The 19,219-nt window shown below is 38.5% G+C and overlaps 1 protein-coding gene across 1 annotated transcript; it reads right to left on the reverse strand.

Annotated features, from left to right (window-relative positions):
• Nucleotides 1-1,094: 1,094 nt before the first annotated feature.
• Nucleotides 1,095-16,858, reverse strand: BRD7 (bromodomain containing 7). The gene is made up of 17 exons (XM_069793637.1): nucleotides 16,680-16,858; nucleotides 16,060-16,268; nucleotides 15,139-15,268; nucleotides 14,677-14,734; nucleotides 12,872-13,016; nucleotides 11,375-11,485; nucleotides 10,844-11,028; nucleotides 9,823-9,946; nucleotides 9,093-9,168; nucleotides 8,052-8,159; nucleotides 7,362-7,494; nucleotides 6,371-6,482; nucleotides 5,121-5,177; nucleotides 4,142-4,253; nucleotides 3,847-3,990; nucleotides 2,588-2,731; nucleotides 1,095-1,620 (listed from the first exon to the last, which is right to left on the reverse strand). Exons 1-17 carry the CDS (start codon nucleotides 16,726-16,728, stop codon nucleotides 1,556-1,558), a joined length of 1,962 nt encoding a protein of 653 aa, XP_069649738.1. The 5' UTR covers nucleotides 16,729-16,858; the 3' UTR covers nucleotides 1,095-1,555.
• Nucleotides 16,859-19,219: the final 2,361 nt, after the last annotated feature.

A 19,219-nucleotide genomic window follows, 5' to 3' on the forward strand; every position in this document is an offset into this window, starting at 1 on the left:
TGAAGATTCCTATAAAAAGGAGATATATTTCTTATACCCTGTAGAGTTAATGAGATTGTGTTTACTCAAAAACTCGGTATTTATATTTTTTAAAAAATTTGTGTTAAGCAGAAAGCATGTAGAGTGACATACTTGTGTTCAACAAGTAAGGAATAATTTCAATACTCAGTTTCCTGTCATCTGTGGCCTCCTACTGCACTATATGAAAGGTAAGTGAAGGGAAATGAGATGCTATAGGGTGAGTCAATAATAATTTGGCTGGTATGGTTGTTGTGCATCTTGTCTTCTCTTATAGCATGAAAATGACTTAAATAGTACTGGAAAATTTCATTCCCTGGAGTAGTATTATTTCAGCTGCTATTACCTAGAACTGTGAAAAAGCTCTAGTGGTGACTTTATTAAAGAACTACTCTGGGACAATGGACACTCCTGGAGAAAAATTCAGGTTAACAGTTCACCCTTTTTGGAATGAATTTTAAGAATCATGAAAGTTTAAAAACAATTAAACAAACACTTCTGCAGGTGTTTTTGGAGAGGAGGAAGGAAGGAGTGTAAGGATGATGTGGGCCCTAAGACTGGGGGTAGAGGGTGGAATTCACCATCGTGCTTTGCCCGTAAATTACTTCTGTTTCAATTCCATGCCACTGGGTATGTGAGCAATTGCTCATCAGATGGAGCTGAAACACTGCATGTCATTCCTGAGAGTGCAAGGTTATACTGGAACCATGGGGTAAAAAGAAGTGACATTTAAAAATCCTTAAGGATGCCTGTGGTAGAACCTATGTATAGCACTGCATGACTGCGCAGAAGTAACTGACGAACATAGGGAAAAGCTGACTTGTACAAAAGTCACTGGGTACATATATAATCCTGCAAAAGTGCTTGAATTCTCCTCTGTGCCTGAAAGCTGGCGTTTTTACCTACTGGCAGCAAGTGGGTTTGTTAGTCTCACCTGATCATCATGGTATGTTTCTAAGTTGGCCCTCAAGTTTCACAATACTATGAGCAGATGGCGGTGTTTCTCAAAGAGGAGATTCATCCACAGTCAAAGTCTCACAAAGCTGATCCTTTGTTAATTCATCAGGCTACATCAGTTTTATTTAAAAAGTTTATTTCTATTCCTCATTATCATAAGAGTTGCACAGTAGTTTTAAAAAGGGAAACTCACATGTTCAGACACTAATGATTTTTGCCCCAACCAGATTCAGATACAGAGTCCATACATTGCTTTTAGAAACTTTTGGTTGAGTCCCTGCACCATATAGGCACATTTTCACTTATGCTTTGACTTTTCCAGACACTTAATCTAGGAAAACTTAAATGCCGCAGAGTTGCTTTAAAATAATAAGGAATGCAAAAAGAATAGTTTAGTGCATTTATGTAGCAGAAGTAACTCCAATACAAACCATTCAATTTCAAATGTCATCAGTTCCAAAATTTAATAAACAAAAGTAGTTTAACACACAATATACAAGTGCTCAGTGAATGCACCTGAAGGAAGTTTATCTGGTTCTTAAATAGAATCAAACAAACAGCTGTAAACTTAACTGGAGCTTCAGACTGTAACTGGACCACAGTCATTTTCAGGGATGGTGACAGTCTTTCTAGGTTCTTGAAAGTCTGAAAGTTTACAACGGATACCAGGTCAATTAGCATATAGAACTTTTAAATGAAAGAAATGCATATATAATAGAATACTCCTAAAGTAATTTGCTATTTGTGCAGATAGTCCTGAGTTAGCTGTATGTTCTATAACAGTGCAAGAAAAGATTACTTCAGTTGGTTCTGTTACACAGCCTCTCTTGTACAGTGCTATGAAAAAGAAATTGCTCAAAAATTTTGAAATTTTCTTGAGCAGTTTCCTTGAAAAGATAAGTTCCTGAAGTAATCCCACTCTTCTCATAAATAACATCTTAACTGTAACTTTTTATAAACCACAGATTGAGTAAAGTTGTTGTGCGAATTACGTTTCTTGAAAGGAAATTCTTACCTGCCTTAAAAATTGGGGATGAACACAAACTCTGGGTATGCTTTTACAGTTTGTGTGCCACAAGGGGCAGATGTGGTTCTGGCACTTAAGATTTTCCACTGACCTGACTCCTTAATCCAGCAAAAACAGTAGTTCCTTTTGGCTGGATGAGTTGAGTTGAACTGATGCTGCCAACTTACAAAGCACTACAGCTGGCCAAATTAAGCAAAAGGTGTGCACAGCCAAAAGCTTGGAGCAGAAGGAAGCATGATGTCCTTGTTTTAGCAAGTGAGGAATTTTAACTCTTTTAACTTTACACTACATGGAAAAACTAAAATTGAATGGATTGCCATGCTTTAAAATTTGGCAATGCTGTAAGATGAATGGTAAAATAACTACTTTATGTAGTTGAACCAAAGTTCCATACATCCAAATGATTAATTTTGGACCGAGACCAAACACAGCAACTTTTCATTAGAAACAGAATTTTAAAAAGGGGAGAGAAACTGAAAGTTGGAACTAAGTTACTGCAAGTTCTACCACAAGTCAGTTTAATGATTTGCAGATGTGGTTTTGTTGTAGTTGAACAGATGCTACACTACATTTTTGTATACTCACCCTCTGTCAAATCTACCCAGCTCTCTTCTGTATCAGGTAAAGGAACTGAAATTCCCATTGCTTTCCGGATTCCGTATGTACTAACAATATCCCCTGGAGTCACTTGTTGTGCGAGTTCTTTCAGGTTATTGGTTACTCTCTCAGCTAGAAAAGATAGGTGGATATATTTATATGCTATATATAGACACGAAATCACTGAAATGAGCCCTTCACCCTGTACACTTTAGCGATTTAAGTACAAATGGAACTGCATTAAATAATGTCTCTGCAACAGAAGAGTTTTGTTGTACTGTGTGCAATCATGCAAGATATACGGGGAACCATAAAAGAGATGGTTAAGAAGAACAGGAGGAACGAAACAGCTGCTGACCAAGGCTTGCTGCCATGAAGAAACACAGCAAATTAAAGAGTATGCTAATGATGCTTGGGTCACACTAATACAGCAGCTGGGAGAGATCTGCTGGCACCCACATAGCAGCTGTGTTAGTAATGCCTGGCTTTCAGGATTCAGCATTTAGTTTTGTATATAAACTAGAGAGACTGTTCTTGTTGCTACAAATGTGGTTTTCCCTCCAGAAGGAAGCTGTAAGTACTTAAAACTTTTTAAGAAAGGTAATATTTGATCTGGTTGAGACTCGGTGTAATACCAACTTGGTATTATTTCTCCAATAATGGGGAATTTTCACACTGAGGTGGTTATTTTAGACCGCATATGCTGTAGTTGATATTGCATAAGTTAGTTTTACTTGCAAAACAGATACCCTCTGCACACAGTCTATCTTAGAAGTCTGCTATTAACACGGACTGTGTAACTGACCTGTGAGAAAAGAAGCTTTGCTCCAATAATTAAAGAATGTATGACTGGTATTAATTGGTATAATACAATAGACTGATAACTAGATCAAACGTGGAATAAAGCCAGCCTTACAATAAGAACGTGGTAATACTTAAGCAATCCCTGTTCAAAGACACTGTAAGAATCATGGAGTTAGAGGTGTTTGGCTGTCATCTGCCCCATGGCATAGAGAAAGCTCCCAGTCAGTTCTAGAAAAATTTATTAATAAAGAAAGACAAAATACTTGTAACTACTGTTCAAAACTTTCATCTGGCTTTACATTAAAAAAAAAAGTAAATAAATCTTCTAGGCCTAACAGGGCATGTCTTGTGCACTATAACTGTTAAACTTTTGTTTTTCATGGAGTTGATACAAGTTGGGACTTGATCAATCCTGCAAGAGTGATCAGAAAGAGTGTATTTACCCAAGTGCATCTCTCTGTAAGATGGACCCAGAAGACAAATCATATTAGGGGGTGGTTTTGTACTTAGTCGTTCGTTCTGAGCATCCTGGAGTTCTCTCAGAAGCTTCGTTGTTTCATCAAGTTTCCTCTGGAAGATTTCAGCCTCTGTTTAATGAAGAACAAAAAGTCCTAACTAGTAAGAGAGTATATTTACTTATATTACAATATAAAATATGGTACGGCTGACTATGCAAAAGGATTGAGAAATTGAAACAGGTACAGACATACCAGAAGTGCAATTACCAAGAAAACTCACCCTCAGACTCAAACTCTTCTATAGGCATGCCAAAGTTTGTAACTGCTTTTAGTGCTGTAAGTCTGTCATTACTAGTAGAGTCCAGCCTGGCACCAATATCAATTTCCATAATCTAAAAAAAATAAAGCAGTAACTAATAATTTAGATAATATTTACACCAGCCTTGAAGCAATAAAATTGTCTGGGGAAAATCAGAACACAAAGTTAGTTAAAATTAGTCTGCTCCACAAAAATGTGAACATATAGAGGGAAAGGTGAAAAGACACCCTGTGAAACTTTTACTGTTCTACAGTTAGTTTACTATTCCATTTCATACTCACACAGAAAATGGCATCTGCCAAAAACACTGGGGGTGTGCACAAATGATACAGTAACTTAAGACCAGCATCCCAGTAAAAAAAATAATTCCCTGAGCTCACCTAAAAGAGAATTTATTTAAGATCTGAGGCCAAAATTCAAAACCAACCTGGGAACTGGGTGCAGATGAAGGCTTCAGGAGGGTAGTCCTTTCCCTAGAACTAGTGCTATGCTTTTTCTAACTGAATAAAGTTCGTGTGGAACGATTTGAGAAATATATTGTATACCTATAGGGGCACAAGGTATTTCAGAAACTTCTCAAAAATAGCTATGTATCATGTGATATTTAACACTTATATTACAAGTTCCTGTTAAACCAAACTAGATTAATATAGGAATAAAACAACTGTAGCTGCCAACCTAACACATAGTTAAACAATAGCAAACAAAAATATATAAGCATTTTCTTCCAGTTCTCTTGACATACAGTCTCATTTAAGACTTAACTTTTTGGAGATTCTTACTCTCCAAATGCCTACAAAAGAGCATGCTGCTGTCACGAGTCACATCATAGTGTGTATTTACAGCTTGTCAAAGTCTCAGTGTAGCTGCATAGGCCTTACAGTTGTAGGCAGTTTTATAACTGTGGTTAGAGTAGTTAGTTGATACAGAAAAATTTTACCTTTATGTCTTTTATTGCATTGCTTCTTTCATGTGGGCCTTCAGCTTCCTCCAATGGCTGAATAGAGAAAGGATTTTTAAAGAATACATTAAAATTAATCTTTTCTTTAAGGTTAAAGTAAAACCTTACAAAATGCAGTATTTTTAAAGTGAGGTAAATATACAATGTCATAATGAGCTTTCTCTGTAAAGCAAGTTACAAAGTAGCTATTTTTTAGAGGGCTTTCTTCAGATATTAACATTTGCTAAAATACACTTTTACAGCACACATTTTATAGATTTTTGCAAAGTCCACATGCTTTTCCCCAGTGATGTCACATCAGAGGTTATTTACTGGGGGGCAGAAAGAAAAAGGAGGATGATTATTAGAGGCTGAAATGTATTCTGTTTCTATACATAACGTATTTCTCTCAATACTTGCAACAGTAGTGGTTGAACCCTGCAAGTCAGTGTCATTATTGAGTACTAGAAAAGAGCTAAACTAGTAATGCTAAGCAAAGGTCTGAACTGGGGCTAAAGGTTGATCTTTGATCCATGAACTACTTCTACTATTAATTTAGCTAATATTTGACCCATTAGTAAAAGGCTATGATCTGTTTATTGCAACAGTTTACACTGATGTGAAACTCAGATCGACTTTTAGTTAACAGGAACTGTCTTGTGGAGATTCTCAACTAATTATTGGATTGTCAATTAAGATTGTCAAATCAGCCCCTTTAATTTCAGTCATGTTTGGCACGTACAGGTACTGAAATCTCCTATGAATTTGAAGAGTAGCTCTTTAGTATTTTTACATAGCACATATTTGAGTTTAAAAGCATTGCACCAAGTAAAGGGAAAAAGTAGTTACTAATTCTCCTGAACTAAACAGCAGCTGCTAGGAACGTGATAAACTTCCCACAGCAACAAGAAAACCCGTCCATGATCACCTCATTTCTAAACAACTGCTTATTGATATTTTCTTACTTAAATGGAACAGGAGCTAGTGCTAATGGGAGTGGGAGAGCAGACAGAGAAAGAATGTGTGACTCTGTCTCTATCTACAATACTTTGTTAATTTTCACGTTTCACTGTTCACGTCAGAATAATCCCTTTCCAGAAAATCCATCCACTGGAGACAAAGATCAGTGTTCACTTTCAAATTTTACCAATTAAAAGGGTGCCCATCAATAGGAGCAGCAGCATCTTTCTCTAGCTTTATAGCTGGTGTGCTAAAACCAAAGACCAGACAGTACACAAATCCACTCTTACCATTTCTAGTTCTCTGAGAGCTCTAGAATGTCCTCCTTTAGTTAGAACATCAAGCAAACTATCAGCCATTAAGAAAGGATAATCTTGCGATTTCATCAAAAAGTCATGAATACTAAAAGATCAAAAGATAGTTAAGGTAACTACTTTCAAACCAGACATTCAATGGAAAAAAGTTAAAGTCAAACTAATAGGTACAGCATAGAAAACACAAAAAGTAGCAGAGAATTTGATCTAAATGGCTTGCTTTAGTTTAATCATCCATGCCTTTTGTAGCTGAGGAACCCAGACTCCTAACAAAAACTGAAAAACTAGGAAAAGTATACTGCCTCAGGCAGCTGCATCGAACTGAAAGCAAACTTGCACAGCCCCTGAGCATTTGCACTTTACTTAAGTATTCCCACATTTCATATGAATTTATACCACTGCATATTCCATTTTTGAGATTCTCATAAAACAAAAGGACTTTAACTCTGAAGTTTCTATAAACAAGAATAATAAAAACAATGAGAATTAATTATTTTTACTGTAGTAAATAATACAAAAATCAAGCAGTGTACACACTATTTAAGAATTAAATTGGGAATCGCTACCTCTGGACTCAGCTCTCCCACTATGACTATAGTAGTTTGCTCAGTATTTGACATTAACAAAGATGTGTCTCACTCAACGCAGTAATTAAGTTCATTAATGTTAAAAAAATCCAGTCTGTATAATCATTTGTACCACTCAACATTTTTCTGGCTTTGAACACAAGTCTTTCAGAGTTAGTCATAAATATACTTAAATTTTAGACTGTGTTCCTATGTATCAGTAACATCAAAATCCTTCAATCTTGGCTAATTTCACTTTACAGGCAAATCCTCTTATAAAACAAATAAACAAAACCCAGTAGGCTACAAAGAAAGTAGTGACATCATTCAACAGTAAAGACATAGCCCATAACTGCTCCTGTACATGAAAGCAGTAATATGCATCCTACTTGTTTGATTACCTGAAAGATCCTTGATTAGAGTCTTCCCCATACGTTGAATAGATTAAGTCAGAATCTTCTTTGCTTATGTTGGCAAATGTAGAATCATATGTTGGAGCATAGGAACTATAGGGTCCGTAATTCAAGTATGTCACTAATGAGTAATGACAGTACTAATTATTACCTCTGATATGCATGTATCAGATAAAAATGAGAAGGGGTTGTAAAACAGTCCCCCAAAAGAAACTTTTAGGAACATATTTCTTATGGCGAAAACAAACTTTCACAGAATACCACCTGTTCACGCTGTTATATCTTTTAGTAACATCTATATCATGCATTTTTATTTACAAATGTTTTATTAACAATACTGTGTGCCTTAATGCAACATGAAAATTCAGTCTGGTGCCAGTAACAGGTTCTCAGGCTCCCCACTATGCTGTTTCAAAGCTAGCAAAAACCTTTAACTATCTGGTATAGTTCGTCTTCTCAATACAGATGAACATTTATTAAATGTGCCTCCCCTTCTGTATGTGTAAATTAAGCTAGACTTTGTGATGTGTTGCTTAGTTGTGTGATAGATACATGCAATAATGTGCTTTATCATTAAAAAAAACCAGTTCCAAACTATTTGTGTGCTAGTAATGAGATCAACATATTTTGTTTATATAAGGAGGAGGATTTATATTTTTAAAAAAAATCAGCACTTACCTGGAGTAACCTTGTTTCTTTTATCTTCTTTGAACCCTTGTAACGTATTAACTCCCGACTGAAGTCTTCCTGCTGTCATACCCAGCTTTACAGGGCAGTAACCTGGTTCTACAATAGGATATATCAAAATACAGAAATAATGAAGGCATAGTTAAGTGACATAGGAAGATGTCCAAACTCATTTAATAATACTCGTAGCCAGAAACTTCAGAATAAACAGGATACAACTCTCAAAGTGTGTTTTCCTCTCCAAATGCTTCACACTAATGACCGTGTGTAGTCTTAAACATGAATCTGGACCAAGTAAGTGGTAATACTAATTAAGTATAGAAGATTCAACCTAAATGTTATGTTTTCACTATCAGTCCTCCTCTGTCCTGTCCTCCCCTAACAGAGGCTGCATCATTAAAGAGGATCTGATTCTTAATGTGAAAGACCACACTTTATTTATTCTTTCTGATGTTTCCTACTGCACAAATAGGGGAAGGGGGAATTCAAGTTTTCAGCTTGGTTTCTGTCTCTTCTAGACCTAGTTAGTTCGGCTCTGTAATGAGCTGGCAGTTAGTTAGTCAAGCACCTGCATTCTTTTAGCTAGTGGCACTACACAGATGGCACTGACACGGCAAAATGATCTGGGACTCAGTTCTCAGTGGCCAATTCTGGAACATCTGTGACCTTCTGGGTCAGCAGACACTGCACTCTGTACGTGGACCAGACTTAAAAGGAGTCCAAGAATTAAATGTGCCCAAGCATAGGGCAGGTAGTCTCTTCTCCAATGGCAATCTTGCAGCTCCCACAAACAGCTGACATAAAAAAGGAGAAGCAACAGCTACTGCAGGCTCCTTCCAGCTGCTCCTAACAACAGCCACAATTGGTCCTCATCTATGTGCTCCCTCAGCTGCAGCTTTTTAAATTCAGATCTTTATCAGACTGTAAAGAAGCATTCAGTTCTTGGCCAGCATATTTGCTGCTCTGCCCCAGCAAATAAGCAGCAGACCAGGTAGGTGGAAGTGGGTTGTTACCTGAACAATGCCAACTTACCTCCCGCAGTAAGGTCAACCGGATTAAGAAGGCCCAGAGTTGTTGTACCATCTGGTTTTCTTCTTTCAAATTCATACTGAAATAAGATCAGACTATTTTAATTTACATATTAGTTGAAATTCATGGTCCTTAAACTAATAAAAACAACAAGTGAAACTGTCTTTTCCATAAGAATTGGAAAGGGATTTGGAAAGATCAATCACAAGTGAGTGCTGCTCTAACTTCTTTATTTTCACTAGGTAACTTTATTATGGTATAGGCACAAGGAATTAAGAAATTATATAAATATTAATGTTTCTGCAGAGGCTAAGAGATAAAATATGTAATTCATGCAGAAAATTAAATGGACCCAGTATTACCAAACTGGGTTCCTTCTCCAGTGACATTAATAACCTTTGATCAGATGTGTGGCTGTTTCAGAACTATGGGGTTTTTTTGCAGGTCAGAGTTGGTGTATTTTCTTGAGGTTCCTGATATTCATCCTTTTCTACTACTTTATCTAAAATTCCTGAAAATTTAAGCTGAACTTGCTCTGCTGATGAAATTCAGCATGCATTCAACAGATACACCTTTTTTATTTTAACCGTATGATGTTACACAGATGATCAGTCGTGTGTAAAATTATGTAAACTGTAGTAAAAGCATACCTTGAGTTTCAAGGGACTTAAGATGCTAAGTAAGCCTGGTTTATGAAAAAGTGAAAGGAGTTACCAAATCCACAAGGATTTACCTGGCTGTTTGCAAGTCGTCTTGTTAACTTTCCACCAGATTCTCTAACAATACGATCAATCTGCTCTTGTTCCCTTTCCAAGCTATTGTTTCGTAATTTGTCTTCAAGTAGATCTTTGTCCTTCCTGTGAATAAAACCCACACAACTTAGTTACTAGCTTTAACAGACACCATTTGGCTAAACATCACAAAAGGATACAGTGATGAAACTGTTTTTGCCAACTATGCAAACTGTTTTAGTAGACAAAACAACTAACACAAAAGCGCCATTTAATATGACTGTATTTAATATAGCTGGTGAAAATAGGTGACAAAGATTTGTATCAGCAAATGCTTTTTTATGTTAGTAACTGTAAAGGTCTCTGTGTTTAGCTTACTTCAGCCATACTAATGTCCTACTTTAGCATTTTGCCAGATTTTACGTCATCACTTCGACAAAACTAACAAAGGTATTTTTGGTAAAATAAAATATTAGATACTCTGAATTTTACCATCTGTATTTTCAAATCTGTGAAAATAAAGTCACCAGTATTTCAGAACATTGAAAGGGGTATTTCTAGATATTAAAAGATATTTCAGGAAACATACATTCTGTAGCTATGCATTTACATGTTTCAAATACAACTACTATGCCAAAAAAAAAAAAAAAAAGTACTTGACATAGGCTATATAGTTATTTGTACCAAAATGTTTAAAAGATCACATCTGCAAGCTTTCTCCAAAGCAATACTACTTATGTGAAATAGACACTAAAATAGAAAATAATTGAAGGAATGGAGTTGATGAGCAGCACAGGGTTACCTACATAAAAAAATGGTGGTATCATAAAATATTCTAAACTTAGTTATTTCTGGTATATGAGGACTCTTTATATAAATGTTGCTCCCTTGAGATGAAGTCTTAGTCTATATGCAGTACCAGAAGGGAGAAACCCACAACCACTCTTTAATCCCTAAAAATCATCCTGCTTCAGTTGCATTTAAAGGGTGTACCCTATAATTCTTATTGAGACAATACTTCACTTTTTGTGTTCTTTGCTAAGTGTTTTGAATGCTTTGGTGTCACCATCCACAGGTTCTCCTTTGTCTTTGCCAGGACCATTTTCATCTTCCACAGTTTGCTGCAGTTCCATCTTGTCCTTCTGCTTCCTTGTCTTCTGCAGGTCAGCCATGAATTCTATACTTTGTTTCAGGCTCTGAATTCTCTCCTAAAAAACACCAGAATCCTTTTATTTGCTAACTGAATTATTCTTTTTGTAACCTACCCACAGAGGATGATTTCATTTCAGTTCTTTCGTAAACTAGCAAGTAGAATGGCAGCTTAGAAAATTAAATATTAAATGCAAATACCTCTTCAATAGCTGATCTGGTAGCAGTACTAAAGCATAAGCCTTAAAACAATGTACTACTTAAATTGCAACATGCAACCATTTGACAAACGTTAAGCAAGTTTTTATTAATTTTCATGAGATTCCTGTAAGAAAAGTGGAATGAAAGAGGGATCAAAAAGGAAGAAGCATATTTTTTAGTATTTTGGTTTGTATTTTCTATTACCTGGCTAAGTATCTTCATCCCTGAGTGCAGCAGTTTTTTTGCAGCTTTGTAGTAAATGGTGTCTGGTTTGTTGTAAATCATTGCGTTAGTACACATCAGTTTGAAGTTGTCCTGTACAGACATTAATAATTTTGGAATGAAAGAATTTTATAGTATACTGTATTAAAATCCTTGTTGCAAATGCAGTGTCTTAAGCTTTAGGGAAAAAAAAACTTCAAAGAACATTTTTAATTAATTAAAGAAATCTATTTAATTAAAAATCTAAACAAAAGTATGTAAATTAGGTTCAAGTCTCAAAACTAGCACCCCAATAAACATGCTGAAAGTATTCTTAAGTGTTCAGTATTTTTTGTAGTTTTTAAAGTTTTAATGAAAGCCCTCTTAGCTAAAATTACCACTTCCCTGACCAATCAGCAGTCATTAAAACAAAGGGAAGCAACTTAAAAAGACAATAAAGCTAACTTTAAAAACAGAAAAGCTGCTATTCAAAGTCAAATCATTATAAGGAATATGCCAAAGTTTCATACAAAGAAATGTATGCTTATTTGAAGTTCATTTCTTGAATGACTGAGCTAGAAACTTCACTTCTATACTCACTGCAGAGCCTCTACAGGTAGATATGTTTTATCACATTTTCAGGTATTTACAAAAACAAAAAAGTTAAAATTAAAAACTAACCAGAAACAGCTGAAACAACAGGGAATATTCTTCTTAAGTTTTGGAGCTCTAAAGAATGTGCAAGAAAATACAAGCAACACTATTTACTAACATCTGCCTAAGTTCAACTGTTAATTACACACAAATTACACTTGTCATGTCCTCATCTAGCCTGGTAAAGAACTAGAGAATATTTCTGCTGAAGAAAACAAGACAAAACAAGCCCCCACATCTTTTGAAAGCTTTAGGGGCCTTCAAAACAGGCCCTCAAATCCACTAGACACACTACAGCACAGGGTTAAGCAGTTGCTGCCAACATGACTGAGCTCATCTTGCCTTCACTAGTTGTGGATCTACATGACTAGATAAGCCTAGCTAGCACAAAGGTGACAGGAGGCAAGTGACGAAGTAGTAACAGACAGGCAAAGCCAATAAATTCACCAGACTCCTTGAGAGGCAATACCTTAAAAAAAAAAAAAAAAAAAAACGAAACAGAAAAAAAAAAGAAAAAAAAAAGAGAGAGCAGTCTGACAGAAATGCTAACATTTTTATTCTTCAGTAAAGATCTAAAATGACATGCTAAAGGACAAACTGACAGGTTCTGTTTAATCCTGCATAAAACCTGAAACCATCCACATCTTTGAGATGCATTATTTACAAACCAGAAGTGTTTTTTCTTTCACTTCCAGAACTTACTCGCTCACAAAAATTCAACATGAAGCATTTCTTCAGGCAGAAGTCGTGGTTCTTTTGGCATCTTCATATTCTCATAAAATACTAGAGTTCAAGTCAATTGAGCATAATACATCGCTGTAGTCAAAATTAAATTTACAGAATTACCTTTAATTCTTCTATGGACTGGTACCCATTGTTCTTGATCTTCTCTTTCATGGTACTAAAATCCATTGGGTTTTTAATGATCATGGAATAGCCAGGGGCAATAAAGTCAGTCACAGGAAATGAAAAGAAAGAACTTGGATCCTTTCTGTTAAGAAACAAAAAGGCAGTTTTTTATGTTTTGACTTATAACAAAGAACATATTGAGCTTGGAATTAAATAGAAAGGAAAGGACTAAGCTGAAAAGAAATCAAAAACATAAAGCTGGAAATGGCGTGTGTCAGCATAATCTTCCACTTTTGAAGGTTGAAAAGATCCCCTATGCAAACCCACATACCAAAAAAGTGCTACAAACATATTTTAGAAGTTAATTCTACATTTTGATAACTACCTATGTTCCCAAGAAGATTAATAAAAAAATAAAAAAGCTGGGTTTTTTTTTTTTAGGTTTTGGCTTTTCGAAAAGTGGTTTTATATTATAATTAAGTCATTGAAAAATAAAGGGAACAAATGTCATAAGAATGTATACTTGTCATTCATTGCTTACTCTGAAATTAACAGAAGGGAAAGCTTGTTGCTAAAACTTGTGATAGAATGTGTATATGTATGATTATGTTAATTTTCAGATTATATAATCTTAATTTTTTTTTTTAATGTTAAAATTTCCTAAGACTTTTGGTGATCTCTGACATACACTGATGTTCCTGGGTGCTTCTAATAGCATTAAAATCAAATACAGTTGGTTGGTATCTTGTCCTTAGGATCAGTCTTACTTGATAAGCTGGCAAGAATCTCTCCTCTAGAACCACTGTTTTTTTGCTTTTCACTAAACTCTGTAGCAAGTGACTGGCCTCCCACACCAGTGCTGATACTACACGCACTGGTGAAACCCTTGCCATTTCAGGCCTTTTTCCTGAGGCTTACTGATGACTTAAGGATTTCTACTCCCAGTTGCCAAGTTACCAGAGAACAGTGAAAAAGCATTTTGCTACACATACTGCAGAAGCACAGAGTGCAGATATTCTGCAAAACCCGTGGAACACTTGCACAATAGCTTCCAACTGAAACAGGATTCAAATCCAAAAGCGGCTGCTGCTTTCTGTGTGCATGGAAAGGCAGCCAAAACAAACACACACACTTTTTGATAGTTGACTGTTACATTTCTTGAAACTGACACCAAGGTCTTGAAAATTTAAGGTTAAGAGAGAACTCGCAAACAAAGTTTCAAGCTTAACCTGGTGAGGCAGGTAAAGGAAAAGATCTTTCAACCACTCTTGTACAAGACAAAGATATTCTTAAGGTCAAGAAAGAGTATCTTAAACCACAGACTACTTGAAAGAACTGCAAATTCTGCAAATCTGATTGTTATCATCAAAAGATAAAAAATTTGGTTAATAAGACAGTATGAGAACATGGTTTAAGTTTTCAAGTGCATACTTCCTTTTTATAGTAAATAATGCTAAAAATAGGAGAACTCAAGCTAAAAGAAGTTCTGGCAAGTTCATTCCAAACTCTTGTGCCTCTCTGAAAAAAGGTTCTTATAAAGAAAGCATCACACTATTGGAAAATTGTCCTGTTTTTGAAAGTTTTTTAAAAGTACTTTAAATTTGAAACTGGAGGTGTTTACAGGAAGCCTAAGCTGAGAAGTTATAAGTATGCATTCTTAAACTAGTACTTAAATTCCTAAAACAGTCCTGTTAGCAATATATTTAGCAATAATATTTTCCCTCAGCTTTTTATACACCTCTTCCCTTAATGTATGTTATTTTCATTTCATAACTCTGAAAGCCTGTAGCACAGACATTTACCTCTGCAGCTGTCTCATGAGTTGATTCAGAGCTTCCTGAAGTGGTGTCTGCTCCACCTCTAGACCAAAAAGAAGTAGGGGGAGAAAGGGTGTGAGACAGAACCGACTGCAAGAGGTACTAAACTTCCAAGATATTAGAAACCAACTAAACAAAAGTGATGCAACTTGAGAATTCATCATAAATGAAAAGAATACAGTGGCAAAACCCACAACACATATAAGGGATCTACTTTTCTCATTGGCCTTACTTGACATTCTGCTCACTCTGACATAGGTACCAGATACCACTCTGCAAAAGAATTATACAGTACATAATTTCAAATTTTTATATGAGATAGGGGAAAAACGTTGAGATGGAAAAAAATGTCAAGTCACTTGCTATAGAAACAAAGAACAATAAAATGTGAGTCAATTAAAGAAAAAACTGCTATTAGCAAAAGAAATGTCTTTTTTTTCCCCCTACCTTCCTGTTTTGATAAAGTACTTGTCAATGGTTTCTCTGGTGGCAATTCCAATCTGACAGGGGTCTGACATTTCATTTCCTGTTCTCCATCACTATCTGCATGGTCTCGATCTCGTTTCTTTTTATCCTCCTAGAAAGAGAAAGATTGTTACAGAAACTTAGAGAACCTGCAAAACCAGCATTATTACTGTACATAATGCTCTCTGGATTTTTCAAAACCATCTCATACAGTTTAAAAAAAAAAAAAAAAGAAATTGTTTGTAAGTCTTTTAAAACCTTGTATTCTTTGTGTACTGTCTCCATCTGCTGGACAATAAAGTAATTCAGCTATACAATGCAATGTATCACAGAATTATTTTTTTAAAAAATGTGACAGACAGCCACTTATAGCATGATAGGAATGACTCCACACTATTTTCTGCACAGAGCATTGTCTCCAGCAAAGCCCCTAAGATGATTTTTGAAGGTTTTGGAAAAACTAATAAGAAATAGGAAATTTAAAATTAGAGGTACCCATAATGCTTCAAATAAATGTGTTACAATTACTTACCACGTTAAGAACCCTGAGAGGGAAATACTTTTTTTTTCCTTTTTAATTAAGAACTTGTAAAGTCTTCATTCTGTTTTACATAGATGGATTCATTTAGAGACATTTAGAATTCCTCCCCCCCTTTAAATTTTCTGTGCTCTTATACTCGCCAATATTTTTTGAAAGATGAGAAATTTCAGATGACTTCGCTCACCTTTTTCTAATAAAAGTACCTGCAGAAAAGGAATCAGCGAAACTAATATACTGAGTTTGAATGTATTCCAGTTTAAGGATACAAGTTACAGTCACACCTGCCCACCTTTTGACGTGAACATTAGAGAAAGTGGAAGCACTTTTTTTTTTTGCTGAAGTGCACTAGCATGAATAGATACCTTAACTTTTCTCTTTCTTTTCTCCTTTTCTTCTCCAGGAACTTGTTTTTCCCCTTTCTTTCTCTTTTTCCTCTTCCTATCCTTGTGTTTTTCATGCTCAGATTTGTCTTCGTATAGGCTGGAATCAAGCCCTGCATTTCCCGTGGAGAGTTCAGCAACTTCGCTTCCTCCAACTTTCAGCACCAGCTTCAGCGGCTTTTCTACGTACTCTTAAAAGAGCAAAGAAGCAAGCCTCGTGAGCACCGCAGAAAACATGCTCTCATGCTCGCCCCGAGCAACGCCGCAGCAGCTCTCCGCCGCCCCGGCCTCCTTCCGAAGGCTCCGGCTGAGCCAGATCTCCCCTCCTGCCCGGACCCGGCCGCTGCCGCTGCTTCTGCTTCTCTCCCCACGCCGGCAGCGGAGCGGCCGGGCCGGGCCGAGCCCCGACGCCGAGCCCCAGCCTCCCGCTCCGGCCCTCCGGCGGCACGAAGGCCGCTCTCCCCGCCCCCCTTCCCCACACGCCCTCAGCTTCACCCGCAAGTTTTCAAACCGCCCCGGAGGGTGGGCCCGGCCGGGCCGCGGCGGGGCGGGCGGCAGCGAGGGTCGAGAGCCCGAGCCCGCTTTGCGGCCTTTCTGCCCACCCTCGTAGGGGTGCTTGTCCGACTTGTGCTTCTTGTGCTTCTTCCCCATGGCGGCGGCGGCGGCGGCGGCGGCGGCGCGGCCCGCCCGGGTAGGCCGCGCTGTTGTCGCGGAGACCAGCCCCGCCGACAAGCGGCGCCGCGCGCAGCCGGGAGGAGGGGGAGGGCGGGCGCGGCCGCGCGGCGCCCCCTGGCGGGCCGGAGGTACGGCGAGCGGCGCTGCAGGCGGCGCTGCAGCCGGCGCAGGCGCAGAGGCGGCCGCCGGGTGGCTTGCCCGGGGCAGGTGCGTCCCGGTGGTGGGAGCTGTGCTCTGCTCCGCTCCGCTCCGCGGCGCGGCGGTGAGCAGGCAGGTCAGGCGGTTTTCTGTTGTGAGCAGCCCCCTCGGGCGCGCCCGGCCCTGCTCAGCCCGGGGGGGGTGTGGGGTGGGGTGTGCAGGCAGGCAGGCCGGCAGGCCGGCCGGCCGGCCCCCGTTTCTCGGGCAGCGTTGCCTCTCCAGAGCCGTCACAGCCTCCCGCGCCCTCTCTCCTCCCGCAGCCGCCGGTGAGCTCCCTCCTGCTCCCTTGGAGATGCCCCTTGCTCCCTGCCTGAGGCGGGCTGTGCCTGCAGCCTTCCCCTTCTTGTCCCCCACCCTTGGGTCTCTGGGGCAGCGTTTCGGTGGCTTTGGCAGGATTCAGCCTAAATACGCAGTAGCCTGTGCTGCAGAGTCTCCCCCGCCATGGCTGCAAGAGCCAGGGGGCAAGCGTGACACTAGCAGAAGGGGTGCTGGGGAAGCGTAGTTTACATTGGAGCTGACTAGACACAAAGGGGCTTGCGAGGGTTGCCCGCTTCCCGGCTGTGGTGTGGGGCTGTGACCTGGCCGCTGCTTGCCTGGTCGCGCACGCCAGGCGGAGCTCCGGCTTGCCGCAGACCCTCAGTCCGGGATAAAGGCCACTAGCAGCGGCTTGCTAGTTCCAAAGTTTGAGAACCTGTGCCCAAATTTGTACCAGTGAGAAGAGCAGAGGCTGTATATGCCTGAGGAAAAGCAGAGAGTTTGCAGAGGTACGCTGAGGTCTCTGCCCATCAAAGGGACAGGTCTGTCCTGTGCCCTGACAAAAAGCAGCGATGGGTGTGCCTGTCCTGCACAGGCAGGGACAGGCTCAGCCTTGCAGACTGAGTGCCTAAACTTGCTTGCCAGTTTTGAAAGCAAATCCTTTATAATCAGGTTATAAATTTAAGGAAAATACATGTGTGTTGTCCCTTACAGGTTAAAAATAACTTGGATAGAAATTAGGTCCTCCTAGAAATGGCGGAAGGTAACACATTTGCCTTGCCTGGCAGTACTTCCCAAAGCAAGCAAATGGTTTTCAAAATTAAATACAGCACTGATTATATAGTCTTTCAAAGTTAATAGTGTATTTGCTGATATCGCTTAAACCGCAGTCCTTGCTGTTTCAACAACACTGTGTAGGTATTGTTTTCTGCTAACACCTATTCTGTAATGCGTCTTGAAATTTCGCTTCTCTGAAGTTTGGAGTGCAAAACCAAACTGTGTCTATTTCAAAAGAGAAGCTTTAATTTTGTTGCCATACAATAGTCCTGTAAGTCTTCCTCTAGTTTGTTGAATCATATGTGATATTTTATAGCCAAAGAAAATAACAGTTGTTAATTAGAAAGTTATGATACAAGGTTTATTTTGAAAGCTTGAGAAGTTAGAGAAAATCTCTTCTTTGTTGTCCATTCAGTCACTGGGAATTTAATCAGATGTGACAGCTTTGTTTTGCATTTTACTGGTTAGATTTACTGTCATTTGGTAACCTACTCAGAGAATTGTGTGGGTGGTGCTCTGGAATAAACCACAACTTTCCTCCTTGATCTTACTCCAGTAGTTTGAAATTCAGCTATAATAGACACAGTTGTTTTTCTAATTCACATCTGGATCCTTTAATACTCTTATTACATACGCAGTGAATGTTGTTAAGCATACTGTAGTGAGAGGTAGAGGGCTTTTTCTTGGGCTGTGGCCACATGTAGAAAATACAAGACTAGTAAATATTTAAAGGACATGTTTTATAGAATGAAAAAAAAGTTGCTATATCCTCTATTCCCACAAGAGGACTGGCAGACTTTCTAAGTTTTTTTCTTTTAAATGTTATATGGCAAGACCATTTGTTCAACTGTTATTCTGAAATTTCCTGACTAATCTTGTCCTGAATTTAATGAAATTTGAGAGAATTATACACAAACAAGTAATGTGAGATATTGCCAATATTGAGAGCTACCCTGTCTAGGTGTCTTGTTCAATAACATCCCCTGGATCAGAGAAAGATACTTTTTCTTAACTGTTGGCGCATGCACACGTGCCTAGAATACACATTGGGTTTGCTGTCCTTGTCTCTAGCTCTCCTTTCCAATTAAAAGATCAGTATTTCTTTCCCCTCAAAAACACTTGTGCTGCCTTTAAAAGCACTGTTCTGCTTGGGCAAGCTTAGAAGATGCTGCATTTCTCAGCAGTGTTCAAAAGCATTGCTGTTGGGTCTTGTCACTTCCCTGAGAAACAAGCCTCC

The sequence above is a fragment of the Haliaeetus albicilla genome, chromosome 10 (assembly GCF_947461875.1).
Source record: "Haliaeetus albicilla chromosome 10, bHalAlb1.1, whole genome shotgun sequence".
Taxonomy (NCBI): domain Eukaryota; kingdom Metazoa; phylum Chordata; class Aves; order Accipitriformes; family Accipitridae; genus Haliaeetus; species Haliaeetus albicilla.

Excerpts from the sequence above, each read along its gene's own strand:
- BRD7 (XM_069793637.1), bottom strand. The coding sequence starts at position 16,728 with ATGGGGAAGAAGCACAAGAAGCACAAGTCGGACAAGCACCCCTACGAG. Across the intron at positions 15,269-16,059 it reads AAAGAAAGAGAAAAGTTAAG|GAGGATAAAAAGAAACGAGA; the intron begins GTATCTATTCAT and ends TTCTCTTTCTAG. Across the intron at positions 9,947-10,843 it reads CTTAGCAAAGAACACAAAAA|GAAGGACAAAGATCTACTTG; the intron begins GTGAAGTATTGT and ends TTTTATTCACAG.